Here is a 27,720-nt window from a genome sequence, read left to right as displayed (position 1 = left end):
CAAAGTTAAAAATCTGGTTTATTTGAAACTGTGAAATAAAATCCAATAAATAAAATGTTTAACATCAACACTGGACACTATGTAGGAAAACTCTGGAAAGACGGGATTGTTCCCTCGGTCCCCCAAGCACGGATGAACCACGAAATGACTTCCCAGCTCCCCACAGCCACGTTGTTCTCTCCACAATCTTCCCCCATTCACGGCAAGCCTTCCCCAGATGCACACTGCCAAACTCCCCCATGCTAGAGTCTCACCAGGACCAGCAGAACTACCCCAAAGAAGACAGGGCTCACAGGGCAGGGGCTGTAAGAGCAAGAGTAAGTGCTCACATTTCAGGACTTCTAGAGCGCATCTCTCTTCCTCACCCAAAGCCCTCTGAACAGGTTTCATGAACTCTGTGCTATGGCCAAGTATATTTTACTTTTTAATTTTTAATGAGCTATTATGAGGCCATAAGAACACATTGTTTCTCAATCACTTTTTGAGGTGGGGCACAGAATTGATCCCATAAATACTGTTTAACACCGCTATTAAATTACTAGGTTTTTCCAAATTGCAGGTTCTCTCTAAGTAACCATATGTTACATACACATTAAAAGTCTTTGAAGCAATCAATATGAAAATATTAAGATTTTATCCAAAATATAACTCCAAACAGCGTATAGAACCTCAGGCAGGAAGTCACCAAATGCTGTTAAAAATGTCACACCCTTTCAGAAATAGCAATAAAACATTCTGTATCTGCTTTGAAAACTATGGCACAGGGCAAAAGTCTACTTACTACCTTAAAAAATAGAAGTAAACTTGGGCATACCACCCTTTCCTTCTATCACTGGCACAAGTGAACTCTAATTTTTTTCTTCTTAGAAAGAAGGGTGGGGAGAGGGGGATGAAAAGGAGGAAATAAACCCAATGCATGTTACAGGTTATTTATTATGTAACTGGCTGTTGATATTGGAGGCACTCTTTGACAAGCCAGATGAAAACAAGCATATCCAGAAAGGACAGTACTCAATAAGGCCTCAATGTGGCCACCAGGTTGTGCTTCAATTCAAGTGAACCTTCCCAACAGCTTTTCTGTAATCTGCAACAAAGATGTTAGTCCATACTCAAGGTAAATCTGTTTGGTTTTTATACTATTGTGATGCCCTCTGAAGGCCAACAAGCACCAACCACTACATGAGTATCACTGGCTCATGTACTCAACAGCTTAAAGTCTTGATGCTACCAATCCATCCAGGCTTAGTTTGTACCATTTCTGACCCAAGAGACTTCAGGCCAGGGATCTGATTTGCTGGGGAGTAGGCTCTGCTCAGTTACTACCTCATAAAACAGCAATTTAAAATGTCAGACTTTTCACCAAATTTGGGTGATACTTGGATAGGGCTTCTACACATATGCACAGAGGTCATATACTCCATGTATCAAAGCAATCTGACACTCTCCAAAGCAGCTTTGTTTTTTGAAAAAGAAAATAAAGTAAGTGCTGCTGCCAAGCTTTGAACAATAGATAAACAACCAGGCCTCAACAGCTAATGAAAAGGATAAACACTTCTGGTTAGCAAGATCTATTTAACAGGTAACACAACCATTTCAAGTCAGTTCACTGTAACACTTCAGTGGGCACCCAAAAGCCCCTCAGTCCTCACCATGTCAATACTCAGCAGGAACTACAGATCACCAGACTTAACAGGCACAGGTATTCTGACTGAGGAAAAAACCACAATGCCATGTATTTCACTGCTAACAGTGCACTGGGAATTTGAAGGGGCAATGGATGTAATGGCTGCAATCACTTCTTTAGTAGATAAACCAGAAATAGTTCAAAAGTATCAGGACTTAAAAATACAAATAATCAAATACACCTTTTTCACATAGTTCATCTTGTTATTTTAACCACCATTACACATTTCATTACTTAGAAAAGCTGACACTGCAGAAAAATAAAATAAAATAAAATTTGGTTTTAATAAGGACACGGGTTTTACATGGTGGTATAAAAAATGCAATGGGATCCTGGAGGGGAAGAAAAAGAAATGGAACAAAACAAAACAACAAAACAATCCTCCCCCCAAAAAGTAAAAATCACAAAAAAAAAAAAAAAAAACCAAACCCAACTCACAACACTACCCCCAAGGAAGGTAAAAAGCTAAAAGCTAAAACAAATTCCAGATGTTTAAGTCTGAAGGTTTTAGCTTTCAAAATACACAACTACGTGTGCCTTTCACAATAACAGTCACAAGTGAATGATATTTTTTGTATTACTGCACCCTTCAACAGGCCAGTCTGCAAGTTAAACAATATAATAAACTGCTAAATTGTAAGTAAGCAATTATGGATTGCTTTTAGCTATTATAAAAAGTTGGGTTACACATCCAATGGTCCATCTTTTAAATTCAAACTGTGCTTAATGTTTTTTAGTTCAGACATACTGAAACCCATCAGCACAGACGGTCTGTGACGTTTTATCGACCTTAAGCATCTATTTCTCATTTTTCCAAAGAATGATGCAACATCAATTTTCCACGCATATAGCAGCAAGGAAAGCAATTCCACCTCTTTTTTAGAAGGATATGGCCTCTTGTGAAAGTAGTCTGACAAAAACTGTCTCTGTGCCTCATATGAATTGTGATCATAATGATTAGGATCTACCGCTAGAAAGCGGAAATCCTCACTAGAAGGAACCTTCCTCATCTCAGTCCTAATTTTTTGTCGTTTGAAAGGCACCACCCCTGAATTCACTTCGTTCTCTGGAGACAGAGCTATGCCAGTACTTAAGCCCAGAGGCTGCTGTTCCTTATTCCTTTGGTCTTCTGTAACAAAGCAGGAATCTGATTGCTTTCTTTTCAGTAACACAGAAATATGCTTCTCACCATTCAGAAACAGCAGCTCTTTCCTCTCAGTGCGCTCAAGCTGCATCTTCAGGCTCGAGTTGGTGTCTTTGGGAGCACTTCTACAACGGAGCAAATGTACAGCAATGGCTGTCAGAGTCATATTTCCAGGGTACACACCACAACAGTGGATGCACTTGAAAGCAGGAGACTTTAAAATCGTATGCACAGTCGGCATTATATGATGCCTCTCTTTCAAATGCTTTTCATAGGTTTCTCTACCAGCAAACGTACCTAAGCAAAAGGGACAGGTGAACATTTTTCTGGTGCATCTCCTGTTCACTTGCGCTGTCTGAGGTTTCACTTTGATGTAAACAGGGACAAGAATTGTTGAATATACTCCAACAAGAACTGCCAAATGTACTTCCTTTTCACCCATGTCTTCGTCTGGTAGCACTGTGTTGAAATCGAAGTGTGGAAACACAAGGCCACCCTGAGCATCATTACCAAGCTGAATTCCTCTGTTGCTGTAACTTGCATGCAACTGCTTTCTCCCATTGTGTGCAGTTTTGTTGTGCTCCACAAGGCTTTTTAAGTCATAGAAAGTACCTGTGCAAAACAAGCAAGATAAGCCATGCATGAAGATATGCTTCATGAGCTCTTCCTCACAGAGAAAACATTTACAAGCGTAACACCGGATCGCCTTTTCTGTCATCCTCAGAAAAGGTGCGCAAGCTGCAAGTTTGTGAGGTTCTGGGGTTTCTACTTTTATTTCACAAGGTTTGTGGGCCACCTCCATGTGCACCTCATAGACATTTGACGGGAAAAGCTCATTACAAACAGGGCAGGTCTTCCACTGCTTGGCCTGTCTGACGGCCTGGCTTGTTTCAGGAGCAGGCGGGGAGGCCTGTAAGGATACATTCTCAGAGGTCGAAACCAGGGGAGGAGAGGGAGCATTGGCTGGTGACTGGGACAGCTGAGCCACTGACCCTGACTGCATGAGCTGGACAGGCACCTGTGGAGGTGTCACAGTCGCTACTCCACCGCCAGGAGGTACAGGCAAAGTGACTGAGACGGGGACCAGCGTGAAAGTAGGTATCCCATTAACCTGCTTGCCAGTGGGAATCAACTGCCTCAGTATAGAGCCCGCAGTCAAAAAAGCCGTACTTTGAGAAACTGGAGGCTGAACTGGCTGATTTACTGGGATAACTGCTGGGGCAACAGGTTGATTAAGCTGAAGAAACCCAGGTCCAACAGGCTGTGTGACAGGAACCACCCCAGAGGCAACAGGCTGGTTAAGCTGGAGAAGACCCGACCCAACTGTCTGTGTCACAGGTAGTGACTGGCTGACAGACAGAATTCCTGGAGCAACTGGCTGATTCACAGGGAGGACTCCTGGTGCAACTGGTTGATTCACAGGGCTGACAGGCTGAGTAGCAGGGAGTGTTCCAGTTGGAACTGGACTGTTTATGGTACCAATAGGTTGATTAACAGGAAAGAGCCCAGGCCTCACTGGCTGATTAAGAGGAAGAACTGCAGGGGCCACAGTTCTATTTATAGTCCCAACAGAATGATTAAGAGGGAGCCCATGGGAAACAACAACGGGCTGTGAAGGTGATGGCTGAATACCAAGGTTGTTCTGAGCCACGGGAGGATTGCTGGGCACAAGAGCAACTTGCAAGGACATAGCGGCAGAAGCACAAGTGGTTTGTGGGAGGCTGCCAGAGGCACTTGGGACAGTCACTGGTCCGACTGTGTTCTGAACTGCTTGTGTCTGCACCATGCTCTGGTTTTGATTATTCTGTGGAAATGCAACCTGGATGCAAGACGGAGCTGTCACAGCACCTGTTGGGACAGCAGCAGGTCCTGCAGATGGAGCGGCTGCTGCTACACTTGAGACAGGCTTTGGAGCAATATACATTTGTTTCACAAATCCAGGTTTCTTAAGACGTTCTGAAATCAGAGATCGAAGTTTGTTCTCCAGGTCTCTGTGTGTTTCAGCTGTCAATACATGGTACATCAAAGAATCTGGGTTGTTTGCAGGAGCATTACATTTTTTACAGTAGAACTCAAATGAATTTGGTGTGCTTTCATCACATTTCTCACCGAAATATACACTTAATAAGTTTTCAAAATGGTTCATCAGCACATGTCTCTTCATATTGTAATACAAGGTGTCTGTGAATTGACATTTTAGACATGTGAAGTTTATGATGTCACTCCTAAATTGTTTCATGCCATCCAAAATGCTGACTGTATAGTTCTGTATTCGTTTATTAGAGGAATGAAACATCCAGACGTGTTCTCCCACTACTTTGGGATGAGAAGAAAATGTACATTTTGGGCAAGAAACCACCATCTCTTGGTCAATTTCGTCCTCATGGCAACGATGCAAGTGATTCTTGAAAGAAGTGAGCAATTTGGATGAGAACTTGCATAAGCTACAGCAGTACGGCTTGGTTCTGTATCTCTGCAAACAAAAGAAAAACATTCACTTAGAAACAGCCACTGGTAACTGTTTAAATCTGCATTATCACCTGTCAAAAATGCCTTCGCTGGATGTATAGCATGTATCTTCACAGTTTTCCTCTTGGTGTGAAAAGCACATTTAAAGATGACATACTTAAGGGGAGAAATGTTTGTGCCTTTTTTATTTTCTAATAATTTACTAAGAAGCCTTAAATAAGTTTACTTCTACCCTAGTTCACAAGAAATAATTCTTAAGCCTGCCTGTTTTTAAAAACAGGAGTCACAGAACAATCCAGGAAGAATTTGTATTCCCACTGCACATAGGAATAGCAGCCCTTTTAATATAACACTTATAAAGCTTTATTTAGTCCAGGGCCAGCTTCTATCTACTGGACAAAAAAAGAAAAGACATAACAGGCAGGGATTTTCTTTCTGTATTTCAACAGCCTATTCTTCACTGAACACTCCCCAGAAGTAGCTTCCCAGCAAAAGCCATAAAAAACTGATTTTTTTAAGAACATTCTTTTGGAGCCAAAATAATAATAGAAAGTAGTAAAATCCCCTTTTTGTGATAAAGCAGCAATGTATTAACTCATATATACAATTTGTATTAATTCACACATACTGGGCATCGCATCATGGTAATGTTTTAGGAAATTTCCTCAAAAACACTCAGTGTAGAGCATACATAATTCTTCTCAGGAAAGTATTTTAACTGCTTAAGAACACATCTACCTTGCACTAAGCAGTGGTTTGCTCCCTGAGTTATGTCACATGACAGCACTGATTTTCATATCTATATAAGCATTATTTGCTCTTTCTGAAAAACTCCATCAACTGCTTTTTCTGATCAGCTTCCTAGAAGTTAACCCTGGTTCCTACCAAAAACTACAGAATCAGTCACAGCAACAGCCATGCGACAAATCAGCACTCTCAAAAATCCAGTGGAATCTGTCTGTTCCCTCAGACATGTTTCTCACCCCACTGATTTCTGCCCTCATGAAACAGAACCCAGAGGGAACAAGCTGTTCTGACGCTACAGCATCCAGCCCAGTTAGATCACACATATCTCACGGACACACCATGAAGAACAGTAACACAACTTGCAGCTGCAACTAACAGTCCAGGTATGTACTGCAACTAACAGTGCAGGTATGTACTACAACTAACAGTCTATGGATGCTAACTCTGAAGCAGGGAGCACGGTGCCTGTGAAATTGCAGGCCACATAACTTCCTCAGTCTTGCCTGGGAAAGTGGCCTGGGAATTCATAAGGAGGAATTAAAACAATCCTCAGAGATAGAAAACAGCCTTGCAGGTGCTGTTTGTCTGTTCCTTGTTTTCTTGCAAGAAAAGGTCGAGGGGTGGGGTGGTATACTCCACTAACCAATAATGGTGATGTGTTAGTTTACTAACCAATAAGAGTTTTCTTTTCTGTACTTTTCATGTATTGGTCTATAAAAAAGACCTGAGGTAATAAACTGGGAGAAATTCTCCAGTTTGACTCCACAAGAGTCTGTGTCGTTCTCGCCGTTCCCAATAAAGCGACTAACAATGCAGGTATGGGGTTTTTTGCCATGGGATATAGCCAGGCAGGTTAGTCATCCATCTACTAGCAGTACTAGGACTGTCTCCTGATGACAACCAAAATTTATGCTCCAAATTCAAAAGACTGGGTCAGACAATGCCACTGGCTGGCTAAGGCTGTTCGGAAGAAGCACACTGCTAACTATCACTGAATTATCTTCTATTTATACTCTTTAGGTGTCTAATCTCAGCTGCTAGTAAATAGCAACAAAGCAAATTAGCAGACGCATCAATCTTGAAGTGTGAAGCAATCCCACCTGAAGAAAGGCCACTGACACTAATGAAGCACACAGACCATTACTAGAAGATATGCCTCACTACTTCTGAAGGAGTAAAATGGCAAAGAAAAAAATTCCAAACAATTCTCTTTCAGCCGAACAGAAGCATGCGGAAGTACGCTGTTTTGATATTCTCATAATCTGTGAAAGACAGCTCTTCCACACAAACACTTTACAAACCATTCTGCCAAGCATGTTCTCCTTGCATACTCATCTGCTTTTTCTGTTCACAAGTGCTACTACAGTCTATCAATGGCATGCCAGTTTTATAGAAAATTTGACAAGAATTACAAGCCACTTAGGAAAAACAAAGCATCTTGGAGATTGACCAACACAACCTTCAACTATAAAAATGGAATCCGAAAGAAGGCTTAGTAGAGACATTGTAGTAAACTCAAATCAGTCCTCCTTCAAAGAACCTACCCCAGAACATAATGACACTTCCTGTTGTGTAGTCTCACATTCCCCACAACCTAGAATCATGCAGAAAGACAGAACAGCCTCAAAAAAAACAAAGTTCTTTCAGAATTGTTAATGTCTTCCTAAAAATAGTATGAACAGTGGAAACCACCAACTTCACTTACACAGACATCTTCTCCAGCCTACTGAGTTTACAGGAGGAAACGACTTATTTTCCCCTTATGGCAACAACTTTGGAAAAGAACATCCTGAAGGATCTACTTCTTTTTTCCCAAATCTAGTCAGCATGAAATGTGAATGATACACATTAATAAACCAAAATTGTTTAAGGAAATGGACAGGAACAAGGTTAGTATCTAAAAGGCACAGCAAGTCTGCTCCAAAGCAACGTGTTATCAGCTCCACACTGAACTTCATTGACAGGTCTTCTTTAAGGAGGCACTGAGGGGCTCCAGGAGTCTTCAGCAGGACTGACAAGTCTACCTTTTTTTCTGGACATACTCCTCTGCTCTATACACAGTATGTTAGAAACTATATACAATTAAAGAATTGTTCACATCAACCCTGCCTTTCTTATAGAGGGCAGCTATACAGAACCAAAGGCTGTTTCACATACACAATTCTAACCAGAAAGCTTTCCACTGCCACTAATAATAATTTCACCTTAATCCCCTTCCATCTATGTAATCACATTTTCACCCTTCCAATGAAACAGGAGCCAGGCTGCACACAAGACCATGCTAAGACTACATATTAGGTTAGGCTAAAGGGCAGAAAGAACATCATCAGTGTGACATCTTAGCACTGATGTTCAGGGCTGTATCCCTAAAGACTGAAAACGGTAACTGAAGTCCTCATACCCAGCTGCATTACAGGGAAAAACAAGCAGGAAATATAAGAGTATTCCCTAACTAATAGCACTAAAAAAAAAAAAAAAAATTAAAAAAATAAAGCTATTTTTTCCATAAAAAAGCTGCATTCCAATTTCTGAAAATTGTGAAATTCACCAACTCTACACAACATGTATACCCAGAATTTGAGTCACAAATATACATACCTTCCTTCTGCCCACAGGCTCCCAAGGAGAGACATCACTCCATGAAGTGTTACGAAAGTAGCTTTCACCTGCATCAAAACTTTTAAGATTCTAAAAGTAAAATAAAAACAAGAAATGAAAACAAGGCTTTTGCAGTCTTTTCTGAATATTATGAAATTCTCAGTCAAAAATAAGGAAAAGAAACGAAAACCCACACAAAGAGAGGATGACTTGGAAGTCACAAAACTCTATTCAAAGAAATTACTTCTTTGACCATCTTTAATTTATTTTACCTCAAATATTTGTTCACCTGACTGCCTGGTAATAGAGTAGGAATTCTGAACATTTCAGAGTTACTGAAAATAATACAGGGAGTGAAAATATTTACACTTGAATTCCACTGCTTCCAGCCAAGGTCACTGTGAACACTTAAAATATTTCCCCCCTCTACCTTCATCAGTAATATTTCATTGCTTGCTTCCATTTATTAACTTACTACTACCATTTACTTTGCAACAGGTTTTAGTATTAAATCTGCATAGAATTGTTATACTTTTAACTTGGAAAAACAAAAGACATTCAAAGTTGATTTCCAAGAGCTGCTTTTCCTGAAGCTGCAAAAGCAAAAATATTTGTGTTTGCAACAACTGTGTCAGGGAAAGCAACTGTCCTAACAGCCTTCTTCTAATTAATCCCAGCAGAGCAGTTCACATCCCTGAAGCAAAAGTCAGATACTATCCTAAAAATACTAAGTTCATCTCCAGATTCCTGAGACCCATATATATTTAAACACAAACTTAATGGAAGAAAAAAAAAAAAAAACCAAAAAGACCAACCTAGATTCCTGTTCACTGGGCATTTCTGAGGTCCCTAAACTAGATTCAACAGCACACCAGAATGCTTGGATGAAACACGGGCTACAAATCCAGGCTTTACCCATAGAAAACTTGCATCTCTTCTCCCCTCACATTATTCCCTTTCACAAATCCCTCTTCATTCAAAACTCTGCAGATACTTAAAGAAGGCATGATTTCCATCTCTGTACCAAACCCCACTGCAACAGCAGATGCAGATAACAAATAACATTTAAGACAGGATGACCTTACAAAAGGAGTGGAATTCATCAATCTAATAGTTTGTGTTAAGTGAAATTTAGCAGCAACACAGAATATAGTCAGCAACAAGGAGAAACAAAGCTTCAGCAATCAAATACAGAATCCTACTTAATGCAGGCTGTCTACACTAGGCTCTTGTCCATTTGCACCATGCAAATATGAGCATTCCTGTGTGTTCAGCAGGTTACACTAGGCCAGAACGTCATGCCAGTGATAATCTGATTTTAACTTCATTATTCAAGAATTTAGAAACATGCAGCTGAGTTTGCAATATGCTGTCTACCTTTTCAACTTTCAACCATCAGGTATGCTCAAAGAGAATCCAGAAAAGTTCAGGGCAACAATAAATACATCCCTTGCAATCTAATCAACACCTAGACACTGAATGAGTCATGTATTTGCCCTTCTTCCAAGCCTAAAAAAAAAACCCAAAACTAAACAAACAAAAAACCAACAAAACAAAAAAAAACCCCACCACAATCAGGAACCTTAGAAAGAACTCTTGCATGTAACAAAAGAACAAGAGAAATCCCAGAACTTTAGATAGAGAAAATAAAGACTTGAGATTTACTAAAACTTTTTCAGTAGAACATGCTGGAGTAAATTACGCAATGTTAGAAGGTCTCTTAAAGTTTATGGCTTATCTGCAACTTGTTCTGTTTTTGGTTTGAGAGACAGGCTCCTACACTTAAACACCACATTTCCACAAGCCAAACATACATAATACATCTAGATAATTTTGCTGAAATGGCTATTTCCTACAGAGGAATATATTTTAATAAAAATAACCATTCTTATCAATACAGTTAGTCAGTGGTGCAAATGGCTGTTGTGAACCCTTGCTTTAAACAGAGATCCACTAATTAGTTATGCCCTTCCCACATTTCTCACTTCCAGCAGGGACAAAAACAAGAAAAGTGAAAGGTAATAAGAAAGGAACAAAGCCCTCTGAGAAGCCTGACTAATATCCTTATGCTTAATGGTTATTTTTAAGTTGAAAAGAAAAACATTTTCAAACTAAGAACTGTTCTCCCCTCTATATCAAAACTATCATGGTTTTCCATAACAAAAACAAAAAGCTGAGAGTTTAAACGAAGACACAGAATCATAGAATAGAACATGGAACCATTTGGGTTGGAAAGGACCCTACAGATTATCTAGTTCCAGCCCCATCATCGTGGGTAGGGATGCCACTCACTCAACTGGGTTGCCCAGGGCTCCATCCAACTTGGCCTTAAACACTGCCAGGGACGAAGCATCCACAGCTCCTCTGGGCTACTGCCTCTGCACCCTCTGAATAAAGGACTTCTTCCTAATATCTAATCTAAACCTACCCTCTTTTAATTTAAAACACTGCTGCCCCTATCTGTCCATATAAAAAGGGCTGCAATGAAGTCTCCCCAAAGACTTCTCCAGGCTGAAAACCCCAGCTCTCTCAGTATGTCTTCAGCTTCAGAGCAGAGGTGCTCCCATCCTCTCATCACCTTCATGGCCCTAAAGATCATAATACGTTAGAAAAGCTGAAACTGTTTACAAAAGGAAAACCTCTGACCTTCCAGTGTAGTTAAACACACTACTTGGAGAATCAAACTAGTACTCCAGCCAAAATGCTCATGTTTTCTTCCTAGCAGAGGTCAATTAAGCTAAAAATTAATCCATTTGCTCTCTAAGCTACAGAGATGAATTAGTCATACATGATATTCCTTCATCTTCCACACAAACTACTGTCCATTATCATGCCTTATAACAACAGTGCAAGACCAATGTTAAGACCAGATGCAGGTCATATTTGCAGCATATCATATTTTAATCCACTTCCTACATTGTCCACCCCGTTCATAAAAAAGTCCAGAAATCAATCTCAATATTTGAGAAAACAAACAAACTTTAGGTACTTCTCACTAGATGGTCTTGAAGATCCCATCAAACCCAAGGCCTTCTATGATTTTAAGTTTTATTAAAACCTCACACATCCCATGCTAAAGAAATACCATAATTGTATGAACCAAGTACAAATCAAGCTATAGAAACCACTCTTCCTACTTCTCAAGTTGTACCGAAACTAGTCTCAGATTACCTGGAAAAAACAAACTGAAGTTATGAACTTGGTTGAGAGAGAATTATTTGCAAAAAAAAAAAAAAAAACCAACATGGTACTTTTTGGCCCAAATCTCATAGAGATTTTTCCACAGTGGAAATGTCTGCAAGGTTTACCACCACCACTAGCTATTAAAAACTAAGCAAAATAAACTAAACGCAAATTATAAATACTCCCAAAAACAAAACAACTTATTACTTATTTACCATTGAAGTCCATGCAACAATCAAAGAGACCACAAGCAATTTCACAGTAAAAACCTGTCACCATCAAAACATTCCTAGTTCAAATGTTCAAGACAGATGCAGCCTCCAAGTTAGACGTGTGATTACAGAACAATATTAACAAAATAAAAACAGCAAGTAAATGGAAATTACTAGACATTATAATTTTCCTTGAGCTATTACAACATTTAGATATATACAACACTGTTCAACTGCAATAACAAAGAGTGTTCCAAAATCTCTTATGCATATAGTCTTGAACAATTTTTTTTTCCAATTATTGACAGAATTTCAGAAGGAAACCACCTCAAATGACACAACAGCACCCTTACAGAGTGTTAAGCCTACTTTAGTACTGCCATACAGAAGCAATCAACCTCTTTCTTGACTATGGTCAACATCCAGTTGTGAATATAGTCAACAGCCAAAAAAGCCTGTGCACCAGCTCACTGAAATACACTATTGTTAAGAAATGGTATTACATTCCTGTGTTTGCACTTTTTTGGTATTAGGCTTTCCAATCTGATGGTGTCCATCTTTCCTGACTGATGCACAGAACTTTCTTCTGGAGGTGGCAACAGCAGTACTAGGTTTATCTTAATCGCCCCAGTACACCTGCATGTACTTTTTAAGATGCAGAACCAAACTACAACTCAGTAAGACCATGTTGGTATTTTTCACTGGACACAAAGTTTAAAGGCTTATCTATTTTCAGAAAGACTTATGATTTGCATGTCTCTTCAGAGGCTTGCCCTTCATATGTGATGGGCTGCCTTTGAGGAGACTCAGGTCCTCATCTGCTTCAGATTTTAAAAGAATTGAAAAAGTTGCTGCATAGCACACAAATAACAATTCATCAGTACGTGGCATTTTTTCCTGAAGCTGTACTGTTTCCTTTTGTTGAAACATTACTAACAGAACATGCAGCACCATCTGTAACACATCTAGTTAAGAAATACACCCCCTTGCAGTGCTACATACTAATACACTAAATTCCTGCCCTGGGTAGGAGCAGTCAGGTAATGAGTCACCCCTGAAGTAAGGCCCCCCCCAAAAATATCTATGTCAGAAAAGCATCATATATACACCAGGAAGTGAAATATGTATCAGAAGTTTCCATTTCAGATTGGTTTACATTCTTTTAAAAGCTTTACCTTCAACAGTTCCCTGCAGTTGTCAAGACCAAGATCCACAAGAATGTCCTTCACCTTTTTTCGAGCCTTCCTTATGTTATCAAGGTTTTGAACAGGAATTTGAAACATTTTGCACTTTTCCTGGGGGAAGAAAAATACAACCAAAAAAATTAAGAAACAAAATTAAAAAAAGAGAAAAAATAAAAAAGAACAGAAAAAGGTACAAAATACTTGAACATAGAGATTTGCATTTAACACTGTTAAAATAAGAACTAAAATCTGAAAAAGAATAGAAATATTTAGGTTAGAAAAGACCTTTAAGATCATTGAGTCTAAACATTAACCCCCCACAGTCAGTGGAACATTATCCATGCCTCTCATCACTACCCCTATGTGTCTTTTAAATACCTCCAGGAATGGGGACTGAACTACTTCCCTTGCCTGCCCATTCTAGCACCTGGCAAACCTTGTTCTGAAGTTTTTCCTAATATCCAATTTAAACCTCCCCGGTGCAACTTGCTCTCATCCTGTCACTTGTTAGAAGAGACAGATCCCCCACCTGGCTACACCCTCCTTTCAGGCAGCTGTAGAGTCCTAAGGTCTCCCCTGAGCCACCCCTTCTCCAGGCTAAATGAGCACAGCTCCTTTAGCCACTCCTCATGGGACTTGTGCTTCCCCAGTGTACTAGTTTGAAATCAAACCAGTGAGAGATCGCAAGTCAGAATTATAATTTAATAGGAAAATGATAAAAAGAATAAATGCAATAATATCAAAAACACTGACAGAGTCAGAATACAGCCTGGAACCCTGTTAGGGTGATGGTAGTCGTCCAGATGAGGTGGTCTTGTTGAAGCGTGATCCTCTGGAAGAAAGGGGGTCTGGTCTTCAGCTGAAAGTCCAGCAGTAGCTCCTGTCCTCTGGAAGTCCCGTAGGTAAGGGCTGCTGTGGTGTTCGAATTCTCAGCTTATATCCAGTATGGAATGCTTGGCTCCTCCCTCGGGGAGGAGCATCTCACAATGGGATGGTGAGTCATGAGATAAGGCCTTGATGAGCCATTAACAGAAAACAGTCCAGGAGGAAGTTATCTCTGAGTCATGCAGCAAGGCAGTGGTGGGCCCATTAACAGGGGACAATACAGGGGGAAGTTATCTATGAGTCATGGGGCAGGGCATTGATGGGCCCATTAACAGAAGGTAGCCCGGGGGGGGGGGGGGGGAGGCAGGGAGCACTGCCTCACCTGGTTTCAACAGTACATGAGGATGGTGATAGAATATACTGCAACCCAGGACATAATCCACCCCTTATTCTATTACCATCTACATAATTCCAAATCAGTACCTTCCTTAAACTCCACACACACACATATATATATATATATACAATGGAACCTTACACACAGTTCTCACTTAAAATGAGGTCTCCTTGTGGCACACATCGGGTTTCCCCATCTTTCCGCATTACCCACCAAGTGCAACCAGGTCCTTGAGCGAAGACAATCCCACGGATAGGTTTGCTCTTGCCTGAGGTGGGATTAATCCAAACAGTCTTTCCTAACATACCTCTCATGTGTACCACAGGGACTTTATCTCCATCCACCGTGTGCAAGGGTTCAGACTGGGCAGGACCAGCTCGATTGATGGATCCTCTGGTGTTAACCATCCAGGTGGCCTTTGCTAAGTTCACTTCCCAATTTTTGAAGGTTCCTCCACCAAGTGCTTTTAGGGTAGTCTTGAGTAGTCCATTGCACCGTTCAACTTTCCCAGCAGCTGGTGCATGATAAGGGATATGATAGATCCATTCAATTCCATGTTCTCTGGCCCAAGTACTTACGAGGCTGTTCTTGAAATGCGTCCCGTTGTCTGACTCGATTCTCTCAGGGGTGCCATGTCTCCAAAGGACTTGCTTTTCCAGGCCCAAGATGGTGTTCCGGGCAGTAGCATGAGGCACAGGGTATGTCTCCAGCCATCCAGTGGTTGCTTCCACCATGGTCAACACGTAGCGCTTGCCTTGGCGGGTTTGGGGAAGGGTGATGTAGTCAATTTGCCAGGCTTCCCCATACCTGTACTTGGACCATCTTCCACCGTACCACAGAGGCTTCACCCGCTTGGCCTGTTTGATTGCAGCGCAGGTCTCGCAGTTGTGGATAACCTGTGAGATGCTGTCCATAGTAAGGTCCACCCCTCGCTCACGAGCCCATCGGTACGTTGCATCTCGTCCCTGATGACCAGAGGCATCATGGGCCCAACGAGCTAAAAATAATTCTCCCTTGTGCTGCCAGTCCAGATCCACCTGTGATATTTTCACCTTGGCAGCTCGATCCACCTGCTCATTGTTACGGTGCTCTTCATTAGCCCGACTTTTGGGTACATGAGCATCCACATGTCGAACCTTCACGATCAGCTTCTCCACCCGAGCGGCGATGTCCTGCCAAATCTCAGCGGCCCAGATGGGTTTCCCTCTGCGCTGCCAGTTGGCTTTTCTCCAGCGATCCAGCCATCCCCACAGAGCATTAGCTACCATCCAGGAGTCAGTGTAGAGATAGAGCCTCGGCCACTTCTCTCTTTCAGCAATATCTAAAGCCAGCTGGACAGCTTTAAGTTCTGCGACCTGACTCGATCCACCCTCTCCCTCGGTAGCTTGTGCAACTCGTCGTGTGGGGCTCCATACAGCAGCTTTCCATTTCCGGTTAGTGCTTACAATTCGGCAGGAACCATCGGTGAAGAGGGCATATCGTCTTTCACTCTCCGGTAGCTCATTATATGGTGGGGCTTCCTCAGCACGTGTCACTTGCTCCTCTTCTTCAGAAGATAATCCAAAAGTCTCACCTTCAGGCCAGTTTGTTATAATTTCCAGAATCCCAGGGCGGTTCAGGTTTCCAATACGGGCACGCTGTGTAATGAGGGCAATCCATTTGCTCCAAGTAGCATCGGTGGCATGATGCGTGGAAGGAATCTTTCCCTTGAACATCCACCCCAGCACCGGCAGTCGGGGTGCCAGAAGCAGCTGCGCTTCAGTACCAATGACCTCTGAGGCAGCTTGGACTCCTTCATAGGCGGCCAAAATTTCCTTCTCTGTTGGGGTGTAGTTGGCCTCGGATCCTCTGTAGCTTCGGCTCCAGAATCCCAGTGGTCGACCCCGAGTCTCACCAGGCACCTTCTGCCAAAGGCTCCAGGACAGACCATTGTTCCCGGCTGCAGAGTAGAGCACGTTTTTCACTTCTGGCCCCGTTCTGACTGGACCAAGGGCTACCGCATGAGCGATTTCCTGCTTGATCTGGGCGAAAGCTTGTTGCTGTTCAGGGCCCCAATGGAAATTGTTCTTCTTGCGGGTAACCAGGTAGAGAGGGCTCACAATCTGGCTATATTCAGGAATGTGCATTCTCCAAAAGCCTATGGCACCTAGGAAAGCTTGTGTTTCCTTCTTGTTGGTCGGTGGAGACATCGCAGTGATCTTATTGATGACTTCAGTGGGAATCTGACGCCGTCCATCTTGCCACTTTACCCCCAGGAACTGGATCTCCCGGGCAGGTCCCTTGACTTTGCTCCTCTTGATGGCAAAACCAGCCTTCAGGAGAATCTGGATGATCTTCTGTCCCTTCTCAAATACTTCTGCTGCCGTGTTCCCCCACACAATGATGTCATCAATGTACTGCAGGTGTTCTGGAGCCTCACCCTTTTCTAGCACAGTCTGGATCAGTCCATGGCAGATAGTAGGACTGTGCTTCCACCCCTGGGGCAATCGGTTCCAGGTATACTGCACACCCCTCCAGGTGAAGGCAAACTGAGGCCTGCACTCTGCTGCCAGAGGAATGGAGAAAAACGCATTTGCAATATCAATGGTCGCGTACCACTTTGCTGCCTTGGATTCCAGCTCATACTGAAGCTCCAGCATGTCTGGTACGGCTGCACTCAGTGGTGGCGTGACTTCATTCAGTCCACGGTAATCCACCGTCAGTCTCCATTCTCCACTGGACTTACGCACTGGTCATATGGGGCTGTTAAAGGGTGAACGAGCTTTGCTGACCACCCCTTGGCTCTCCAGCTCACGAATCATCGTATGGATGGGGACCACAGAGTCTCTGTCGGTGCGGTATTGCCGACGGTGCACTGTTGCTCTGGCAATTGGTACCTGTTGTTCTTCAACTCTCAGTAGTCCCACAGCAGAAGGGTTGTCTGAGAGACCAGGCAAGGTACTCAGTTGTCTGATGCCTTCTGTCTCTAGAGCAGCTATCCCAAAAGCCCAGCGATAACCTTTTGGGTCTTTGAAGTACCCGTTCCTGAGGTAATCTATGCCGAGGATGCATGGGGCCTCTGGACCAGTCACGATGGGGTGTTTCTGCCACTCATTCCCAGTTAAACTCACTTCAGCTTCCAGTACCGTGAGCTCCTGGGATCTTTCTGTCACCCCAGAAATAGAAATGGGTTCCGCTCCCACATACCTTGATGGCATTAGAGTGCATTGAGCGCCGGTATCAACCAAAGCCGTATATCTTTGTGGGTCAGATGTGCCAGGCCATCGGATCCACACTGTCCAATAGATCCGGTTGTCCCTCTCCTCTACCTGGCTAGAGGCAGGGACCCTCTAATCCTGGTCATGGTGCACGTTGCTCTCCTCCGGTGAATATGCTCTTGATGTCCCTTCAAGAGGATCACTCATATCATCATTTCTATACCTTCTGATGTTCTGGCCACGAGAGACCGGAGCGGCGCTGGCTCTAGATGAGCTCCTTGTGGTAGTTGTCCCTCTTTTTAGTTCACGTACCCGGGCTGCTAAGGAGGAGGTGGGTTTTCCATCCCACTTCCTCATGTCTTCTCCATGCTCCTGGAGAAAAAACCAGAGGTTACCTCGTGGAGTGTATCCTTTCTCCCTGGCTGGGGAATGCCTACTCCTAATAGCAGAGACTCTTGTTGGTTCTGGGGAGACGTGGTAAATTTCTTCCTTAAGTTCCTTTTTTAGTTTCTGATGGCCCTCTTCAATCAAGCTCCGGACTTGCTCAGCCAGCCTTGTTTCCACAGATGAGACATGGGTGCGAAACGGGGCAGTGACAGTGTCCTCGTAGATTCTTAGTTTATTGGCCAGGACACCCACCCTGTCCTCACCTTCCCTCCATTGCAGTGTTGCCAGGTAACGGGAGTACATCTCTGGTCCAAGCCGTGCAAATCTCAGCCACATCTGTGACGTGCACTGGACACCATCTGGGCTCTTAGGAAATCTCTCATCTTCTGCAAAAATGATCTCCAGCACAGCCAACTCCCTCAGGCATCGGATACCCTGTTCCATTGTGCTCCATTTCCCCTGGTGCACCTGGAGGTCTTCTTTGCAGAGGTATCTGTCCCTTACACTTGTCAGCAGTCGCCTCCAGAGGCTGAGAGTTTCTTGGGTTCTCCCAATCCCCTGGTCAATGACCACATCCCGGGACAGCGATCCCAGTTGCCTGGCCTCACTTCCATCCAGGATGGTGTCGTTTGCTGCAGCGTCCCAGATGCGGAGCAGCCAGGTTAGGATGGACTTGTTCGTCTGGCGGGTGAATTCCCTCCGCAGGTCACGCAGCTCACCTAGGGATAGAGAGCGAGTGATAATCTCTGGTTCTGTCTCCTCCGCTGCGTGTGAAGGTCCTGCCTCACCCTCATCAGTCACTATGCGGACTGATTTGCTTTTTGATTTCTTTTTCTGAATGGGGGCAACTTCTACCGGTTTAGGCTGCTCTGGTTCGGTGACTGTTTGTGTGGAGGTGCTCATGGCCCTTTTGGTTCCTTTCTCCTCTGTGGTAGTCTGCGTAGACATGGACGCTGTTGTTTTGCTCTTGGTTCCTTTCTCCTCTGTGGCAGTCTGAGTGGACACGGATGCTGTTGCTTTGCTCTTGGTTTCTTTCTCCTCTGTGGCAGTCTGCGTAGACACGGACGCTGTGGCTTTGCTCTTGGTTCCTTTCTCCTCTGTGGCAGTCTGTGTGGTCATGGATGCTGTTGCTCTGCTCTTGGTTCTTTTCTCTTCCTCCTCAAGAAGACGCTGTACCACACCAAACAGTGCTTTGTTTCTAAGCATGGTGTACATGGTGCAGGCCATGCAGAGAAAACAAAACAGCAAGACTAGGCTGTCCTTGGCATCCAGAGAGAACTCAATATTTTTAAAAACTGCTGTGCCTGACCTGAAAGGCTGGAAGAAACCACTCTCCACTCTTCCCACCAAGGGCAGGGTGCGATTGTTGAGAAGGTCCCAGATGTAGCAGCCCAGACTAGGACAAGCAAACAAAATTGAGTATATATTCCGAATGGTATTCATTGCCTCACAGGTTATCATGCCATAAGCATAATAAACCAATAAAGCAATTCTCATACCATTCCCTGGTCTCAACAGGAGCAATACAACAGGCAAGTAGTTCCCCATGTGAGGGAAAATATAGAGAGCAAGATACAGTACCCATATAGACAAGCCAACCACCATGGTGGATAGGTTTCTGTTAATATGAAATTGCAATTCTGACTTTCTCTCAGGTTAATGCCCCACGTTGGGCACCAAAATATGTACTAGTTTGAAATCAAACCAGTGAGAGATCGCAAGTCAGAATTATAATTTAATAGGAAAATGATAAAAAGAATAAATGCAATAATATCAAAAACACTGACAGAGTCAGAATACAGCCTGGAACCCTGTTAGGGTGATGGTAGTCGTCCAGATGAGGTGGTCTTGTTGAAGCGTGATCCTCTGGAAGAAAGGGGGTCTGGTCTTCAGCTGAAAGTCCAGCAGTAGCTCCTGTCCTCTGGAAGTCCCGTAGGTAAGGGCTGCTGTGGTGTTCGAATTCTCAGCTTATATCCAGTATGGAATGCTTGGCTCCTCCCTCGGGGAGGAGCATCTCACAATGGGATGGTGAGTCATGAGATAAGGCCTTGATGAGCCATTAACAGAAAACAGTCCAGGAGGAAGTTATCTCTGAGTCATGCAGCAAGGCAGTGGTGGGCCCATTAACAGGGGACAATACAGGGGGAAGTTATCTATGAGTCATGGGGCAGGGCATTGATGGGCCCATTAACAGAAGGTAGCCCGGGGGGGGGGGAGGCAGGGAGCACTGCCTCACCTGGTTTCAACAGTACATGAGGATGGTGATAGAATATACTGCAACCCAGGACACCCAGCCTCACTGCCCTGCTCTGAACTCACTCCGTCTCCTCACTGTCTTTCCTGTGCCAAGGGGCACAACACTGGACACAGCACTTGAGGTGAGACCTCACCAGTGCAGAGTACAGGCTCCATCACCGCCCTAGTCCTGCTGGACACACTTTTGCTGATATGGGCCAGGATGCCATTTCTTAAATATGAAAACCCAAAATCCTTAAGCCAAAGAAGTGGGCTCGTTAGTATTTCCCAGTAGATCACCTAACTGATTTTAAAGGAAACAGAATCTAATGTGGGGAGGGAAAAAAAATCTTTAGATTTCTTCTATCTACAGAAAATTCGGAATTTTTCCTTCAGATCTCTTTGTATTGTCATGGCAGAAACACTGGTTTTGCAGGGCTTTTGTAAAGAACACTAACACCAGAATTTTATTAAGTTCTATTCAGAAAATTACTGTAGTATCATTTAGGAAGGAGAAATGCAACACCTTTCACCTGAATGTTAGCATCAAGGTGAGAAGTCTCTTTGATAATTTTGTTTGCTGTCATGCATGTAACATGCCTAAAATATAACTGCTAATAAAATCTAGATTTCCTGCAGAAGTTTCTACTTTTGCAAACTTGTAAGGTATCCTCATGGGCTCAGCTTTAGAAATATGTCAGCCTTTGTCAACTCCTTCCTAGATTACAGCAAGATGCAATTTAGGCTGAGCTTTAAGAAAATACAATAGACATAGAATGCAAAACCTAAGCCTAAGCCTGCACTGGAAAAGGTCACTAGAAGCTTCTCCAGTGCTTAAATAGCTACCAGAGGATCCAGAAGTGTTCACATCATCATATTCCTTACTGCTAAACAATTCACCCATCCAGGACACACTTGAACAGGAAAAAGAAAAAAAAAAAAAAAAAAAAAAAAAGAAAGAAAGAAAGAAATCCCCAAACAGTACTTCAGCACAATTAGTCTCAAATGTCTTGAAAAGCTGTACTTTACCAAAAAAGTGAGTTCCCTGTCAATACAAAAGCTCTACTCTGAATGATAAAACTTTCATGCAAATAGTTGCAAAAGCCCCTTCCACAAAAGACACCAGCTACAAGCTAAGCCTGAAAAAAAATACAAACCCAAAACAACACAAAAAAAAACAAACCCCACAAACCATACAAAAAATGCTCTAGTGTGTAACCCCCTCAAACCTTAACTTATATACAAAACATATAATTGAGGGGTTAATAATTAAAATTGAAACAACTCACATACTATTCTTTGCTTCTTCTCCCCCAAAAGGAAAGGTGTGTAGAGAGAAATGGAGAGGGAACCCCATTTGACAGATGCTAGTCTTGTTTTCTAATGTTTTTTATCACCAAGCAGTCCAGAAGACATTCTGATACCATTGGGGTGGGTGTAGAACAGGAACCTAGAGAGAATGGAATAAATCAGAGTCACTGGACTAGTATTCTCTCAAAATGCAAAGAGCAAAAATTTGACATAAAATCAATTTCACTCTTTTCAAAGCGAAGTCCACCAGGAATTTGCAGAGTCTCCAGTTAAAGCTTTAAGATCAGTCCCTCTAGGACAGCAGTTTATGCACATCAAACCCATGGTCCAGTGCAGGTAACAACAGAGCTAACTGGACACCACCATGCCCAGATCAGCCAGAAGGAGACATGGTTCAATACATTAGGCTCAATGCAAACAGTTCCCCCATTTCAGTCTTCCTACTCATATGCTGACACTACTGAAGAATCTGAAGCAGGCATTTGTTGAGGCATGTTTAGCTCACAAATAAGAAACAGTCTACAAGGCATAGTATGCAACATCCATGTACCTCAACAGTCTTCTTAACCAGTAATCAGTCTGACATTTTTAATCCAGGAGAAAGAAAAACACACCAAAACCACCACTGTAACAGAAAAAACTTGAATATAAATTATTTTCCAGTTTCCAAGCAGTTGGTCTTCAATCCAAAGGTCACCATGTGCAATCACACGCAGTGTTATTCAGTAGGTATTTAAATAACCTTGCTGTGAGTAAGGATCTTAAAGGATCTCACACCAGAATCACAAAATGACACAATGGTTTGGGTTGGAATTGTCAGGAAAATTAATCCACAAACACCAGAGATTTATGTCCAAAAAGGAGACAGAGGAGTCCTTTCACTTTATTCGAATAAAGGGAGAGGCCATGGGGCATTCCCCTGGGGTCTCTCAAATTTTTGGAGGGCGCAGCCTCCTTTTTACCCTGATTCCCAGCCACGTGTCCCTTCTCTTTCCTCATTGGCTGAGGTACTTGAGAGGTACAGGCTTCCCGGAACACCTAATACTCTTGTGGATTTCATGGTGCTTCCTCAGTGCCTCCTTCATCCTTCAATGGAATCCATCCTATTATTTCTGTTATCTCCCAGTGATAGTTTCACCTTATCAGCAGACCCACAGCTTGTTTGTAAAGACAAACCTGTCATTCCTCTCAGAATGGACCTTAAGGATCATCTAGTTCCAGACCACCTCCCATGGGCAAGGGCACCTCCCACAAGACCGGGTTGCTCACAGCCCCATCCAACCTGGCCTTGAACATCTCCAGGGATGGAGCATCCACCACTTCTCTGGAAAACCCCTGCCAGTGCCTCAACACCCTCACAGTTAAGAATTTCTTCCTAATATCTAATCTAAATTTGTCCTCCTGGGGTGTCTCTATCAATTAGACCAGCACTGCCCCACCATAAAGGTCACAAAAGATCAACCTTCTAAGCTGACTTCCTCGAGCCCTCAGTTTAATTCCTTGATTATTATGCAGTTTATTATCCATATTTTCATACTAGCAATTTATTTTTCTTGTAGTTCAGACACCATAGTTTGCCCTTTGGTTCCACGCATTTGTTTGTCCACATTCCATTCTTAACCAGCAAATTTAACCTGAAAGGACTACAGTAAAACCAAACTGGGGTTACCGAGAGTCTTGATCATTTTAGTGTGCGCTGCCTACCTAAAAGACAAAAATTTATCCTTCACTGCTTTTAATTGTTGTTTCCAAAAAAACTGATAATGCACTGAGTTTTTATACTCAGTGTCATTTCATGAACAGAACCAAGGCAAGTTTTTAGCAAAATAAAAGAATAATTTTAGCGGCTGATGTCTCAAATTCAGTTCTAAGGCTATTCAACTCTTGCTCAGGCATTTTAGCCATTAAGCTATTTCTGCACTTGTTTCTTGTTCAGATAACATCTCCATAATTATATACATTGTGGAACTTTATTCAACACTATATATCCTTTCCTTTCTACATTTGTTATCATAGATTCTAACACTCAACTAACTACATTTGCCTTTTCAAAGATTACAAATGCAACTCTTCCCTTCCAGCAGTACTGCAGTACTTTTTTAAGACTATCCTAAAAGACAGGGTAACAGTCTGCACAGTATCTTAGTAGTCAAAGATACCAGCTTACAAAGTAACTATCTTTTACTATCATTTCTCTGCATTAAAAAAAAAAGCAAAACCACTAACATTGCACCTCTCAAAGTAAGAAGTCGTAACAAAATGCTGAGTTCCTATTCATTCTACTTCTTAGACCCATTCTCATTCACCTTGGAAGAAACCTTGAGAGGACACCAAGTCCAGCTTCCAGTAATTAATTGCAGCCAGAGCATTCTGTTTTGGCCAGTCAGGTTTGGCAGCCTCTCTGGGCAACCTCCTCCAGTGACAGACTGCGTTCACATTGAAAGCTTTCTTCCTTACATGAAATCCACACCACTTTTGTGATCCTACAGGAGGTAAGCATTTGCAAGCAAATTGAAATGGACTTGGTATGGAGCAGGCACAAAGAAGATGCTCATATGTGTGAATCCATGCATTCAATGGGCATGCAAGTATTTCCAGCAAAATCCAGTGAACTAGATAATCAGGAATTTCTAGAGTTTTCAGGAAAAGAGGCATGTTAGAAGATCCACAGAGAAAATAGCCATAATGTAACCCTTTTAGATACCAGATAATCTGTACAGAAGCAAGATCTCCAGATGTGCTCCTAAGTGGTTGGCCTTCACTAGTCTGTTGCTCAAAGAACTGTTTAGAGTGGGGAAATTGTGAATGACTTATGAAACTTTGTCCTTTCATAGTATCTGCCTTGGAAATTGAATCATTCATGGTTTTTGTAACTTTTACCTAGTAACTGTCACTAGTAACTGAGAAAGAGACTTTTATAAAGACTTTGGTCTTTTTAAAAGGTTTGTACCTTTTATAGGACCTTTATAAAAGCTTATAGGTTTGGAGCATTTGGGTTGGAGTATTTTGAAAGGTTTATTTACCAACTTGTATTTCAGCAGTTAGCAGAACTGACAAGCACCGATAAAGAATTATTTCATTATAGTAAACTCATCAGAAGTTGACAATTTAGTATCAGCTCAGAAAACAATAAAAACTACTTCATTCATGAAACCAGAATGAAAGCATGTGATCTGTTTCTAAGAACACAAGGAACAAGGACACTGGAGGGCAGAGAGCACAGCTAGGAGGACAGGCACACTAAGAAATTTCCTAGAAGAATCAGCATTTGGCTTGGCAATGCCAGATTTTACTCTCATCAATTTTGTTTTGTTTCTGATAAGCTTACAAGTCCACTAAGAAGTCACGCCTGGGGATGTGGCTCAACCACACATTACATGGTCAGTTCCATTTCCTGGACTCTTTTATCTCTGCCTTCCGGAAGAGACCCAACCAGATTTACAAGCACATTATGTCGGCACCATCAAAGCTTATCCAACCTACGGAGGGAGAGAGAATAAAGCTTCCTAAAGAAAAAGTTGATTGACTAGATGAATGCTATTCCTGTTTGTTGTTTTATCTGTTTTAATTTAAAACAAATTTAAACAAAATTTAATACTCTAATAAAGCTTACAAAGTTTGTCTCTTTATCTTCATATATTAAAATTTCTATCCAAGGGCAACTTAACAGAAAACTCAGGTAGAGAAAAAAACTTAACTCTTCCTTGTCCAGGTATATCAGAAACCTCTGGGTATTTCAAATCATACATCTCTTAGAGTCATAATAATTCTGCTGTTTTCATGGCTATAAATCTATATAAACATCTATTAAAAAGGTCACCTTGCCCAACACCAAGACGACCATCATTCAACAGCTGCCAACAAAATGAAGAGCAGTAGTATATGTGATGATGGAGATGAAGATGCAGCACAACAACCTGCATCTTACCTAATAAATCTAAGAAAATTTAGATCACAAACTTCCACTACTGTGATTTAAATAACTATTGTGAATGTTTCATTAACACACAACCAAGTCCTTGCTATCCAAGACTGGTAAGAGACAAAGGAACACTACCATAAAGGGACACTACCATAAAGGGACACTACCATTTCAATTCATGGAACCTTCCAAAAGCACTAACTCTCACAATGCTTTGACTGCCTTGGGAGTCCCTTCTGGGCATCGGTCGGAACCTGAACCTTGATCCCTGCAGGACCCAAGTTTATTCTAGGTGATATATTCATCTGCATAGAGCCCACTCAAATCCTGCAGGATCTGTCAGCCCCATGTGCATGTGAGCAGAACAGTCACACCCTGAGCACAGCTATTCCAGGATGGAGTACCACTGCATTTGTGCTGCACTTTGTCAGCTTGGTGTGGCCCCAAAACTTTGCACTGTACAAATGCACACAACAGTCCACCACACAGATAATCCAAAACCTTAACAAGTCAGAAAGAGGACAAAACTGAAAAAAACCCCAAAACCTAGGGCTGTGCAACAGGTTTCAGAAGGACTGAAGTGTTCAAACACAAACCAGCTCCACCAGCAGTAACACTTAGTCCAAATCCAGAAGCTCTCAATGGAAAAAGGTAATGCATAACAAAACTGTCTGCATTCTTCCTTGTTTCTAAAGATCTGCTGTAATTTTTGGGAAATGTTTTTATAAAACTTCCATGAAACAAACCACAGAAATTATTACAGCTTATCATATAGAGTATACCTTATAATAGGTCTTATTACAGCTTAGCATATACTTTATTTCTTACCCAGTTCCTCTGAATATTGTGCTGAAGAAATTCCCTTTTTTTGATCAAAATTAAAGAGAACGTTTATTAAAAGGAGCACTGGGATTTCTAGAATATGGATTCAATAACTCAAGAATCTTTTTAAGTATTTCATTATAGCTCTTTACAACTGTTTTTTACAAACACAAATTTTTTGTTGAAAAACTGAAAAACCAGAAAATTCTTAAGGGCAACAACTAATTCCTCCCCAGTAATTTACCCGTCACAATTTTATCAGCTGAAAGTGAGTTGTTGCTCATAACTTTGACAGTACAGGACTGAAACACTGCAGCAGGAGTCAGACACGTGTCTTTTATTCCGTTTACAAACCCGAACAACTGGAACTCCCCATTACCTGCTCTCGACCACAAAGCAAGAGCACTCAAATGGTTTTCATGGCTTGCATTGTGTGGATTGTGTTTATTTACATTATTCATAAACTTTTTTCCTAAACGAATGCATTGCTGAGGCACCACAAGGATATTCCATATAATTTTACATCCCATTAACCGATTACATTATCCGGTGATGAAGTGCTAGTTCTGTAGGTGTGCCGTTCCTGCCCACGCTACAGTTTGCCACAAACTGCTTCAAATTAAAACAATTCATTAAAAGCAATTAAAATTATTCATCCACAGACTTCAGGGCAAGCCATTAAGCTGGTTCCTTAAACACTTCATCGCTGAAGTGCGACCTGAAATTAAACAACAAACGCGAGAAGAGCGGTGATAACGAGCTGTTCACAGCCGGCAGCGGGGGAGCGTCCCCGTGTAAAGCGCCTCACGCGATGGGGCCGCGCCGGACCCGTCCCGTCCCTTCCCGCCCGCTCGGGGAAGCCGCTCCGAGCTCGCGGCGCCCGCCGAGCCGAAAGAGCGCAGCCACCAGGGCGTTCGCCGCCCTCCGCCCCGCCCCGCCGCACGTACCCGGCCGGGCTGCAGGGGGAGCCCCCGCCGCCGCTGCTCCTCCTCTTGCTCCCGCTCCTCCTCCTCCTGCGGCCGCCGCCGCCGCCCGCCGCGGTCCCGCGCCGCCGCCGCCCGCCGCGGTCCCGCACCGCCGCCACCCGCCGCTCAAGGCTCCGGCGCTGCCCGTGGCGCTGCCACCGGTGCCGCCGCTCCCGCTTTTCCGCCTCCCGGCCCGGCACCGCGGCCGCGTTCAGTGCGCGCCCCGAGGGGGCGGCAGCATGGCCGGGGCCCCGCGCGCGCCTCCCTCAGCGCCCGCCACCCGCGCCGCCGCCCGCGCCGCATCAGCCGCCAGAAAGAGAAAATGGCGCTCGATCTGGCAGAGGAAGTGACGTTCAGGCTCATTTGCATGCCAGACGGCCAGCCAATGGGGAGAGACTCCATCAGCGCTCCCATTGGCTCCCCGGATGGGACGGGCGG

General features: G+C 43.0%; 1 protein-coding gene across 2 annotated transcripts; it reads right to left on the bottom strand.

Annotated features, from left to right (window-relative positions):
* Nucleotides 1-27,406, bottom strand: ADNP2 (ADNP homeobox 2). Of its 2 annotated transcripts, none has more exons than XM_023919599.2 (5): nucleotides 27,265-27,406; nucleotides 21,556-21,712; nucleotides 13,213-13,332; nucleotides 8,643-8,732; nucleotides 1-5,301 (listed from the first exon to the last, which is right to left on the bottom strand). In XM_023919599.2, exons 3-5 carry the CDS (start codon nucleotides 13,318-13,320, stop codon nucleotides 2,368-2,370), a joined length of 3,132 nt encoding a protein of 1,043 aa, XP_023775367.1. In that variant the 5' UTR covers nucleotides 13,321-13,332; nucleotides 21,556-21,712; nucleotides 27,265-27,406; the 3' UTR covers nucleotides 1-2,367. The 2 variants fall into 2 exon arrangements, with proteins under 2 accessions (XP_023775367.1, XP_023775366.1); XM_023919598.2 differs by having other exon boundaries at nucleotides 21,552-21,712; nucleotides 27,265-27,371.
* Nucleotides 27,407-27,720: the final 314 nt, after the last annotated feature.

The sequence above is a fragment of the Cyanistes caeruleus genome, chromosome 1 (assembly GCF_971803275.1).
Source record: "Cyanistes caeruleus chromosome 1, bCyaCae1.hap1.1, whole genome shotgun sequence".
Taxonomy (NCBI): Eukaryota; Metazoa; Chordata; class Aves; order Passeriformes; family Paridae; genus Cyanistes; species Cyanistes caeruleus.
This window is presented reverse-complemented; position numbering and strand designations above follow the sequence as displayed.

What these genes read in the sequence shown, in the direction of transcription:
- ADNP2 (XM_023919599.2), bottom strand. Translation starts at nt 13,320, where the DNA reads ATGTTTCAAATTCCTGTTCAAAACCTTGATAACATAAGGAAGGCTCGA. An exon ending in ACTGCAGGGAACTGTTGAAG is followed by an intron (nt 8,733 to 13,212) that starts GTAAAGCTTTTA and finishes TTTTACTTTTAG; the next exon opens with AATCTTAAAAGTTTTGATGC. An exon ending in AGCCTGTGGGCAGAAGGAAG is followed by an intron (nt 5,302 to 8,642) that starts GTATGTATATTT and finishes TTTTGTTTGCAG; the next exon opens with AGATACAGAACCAAGCCGTA.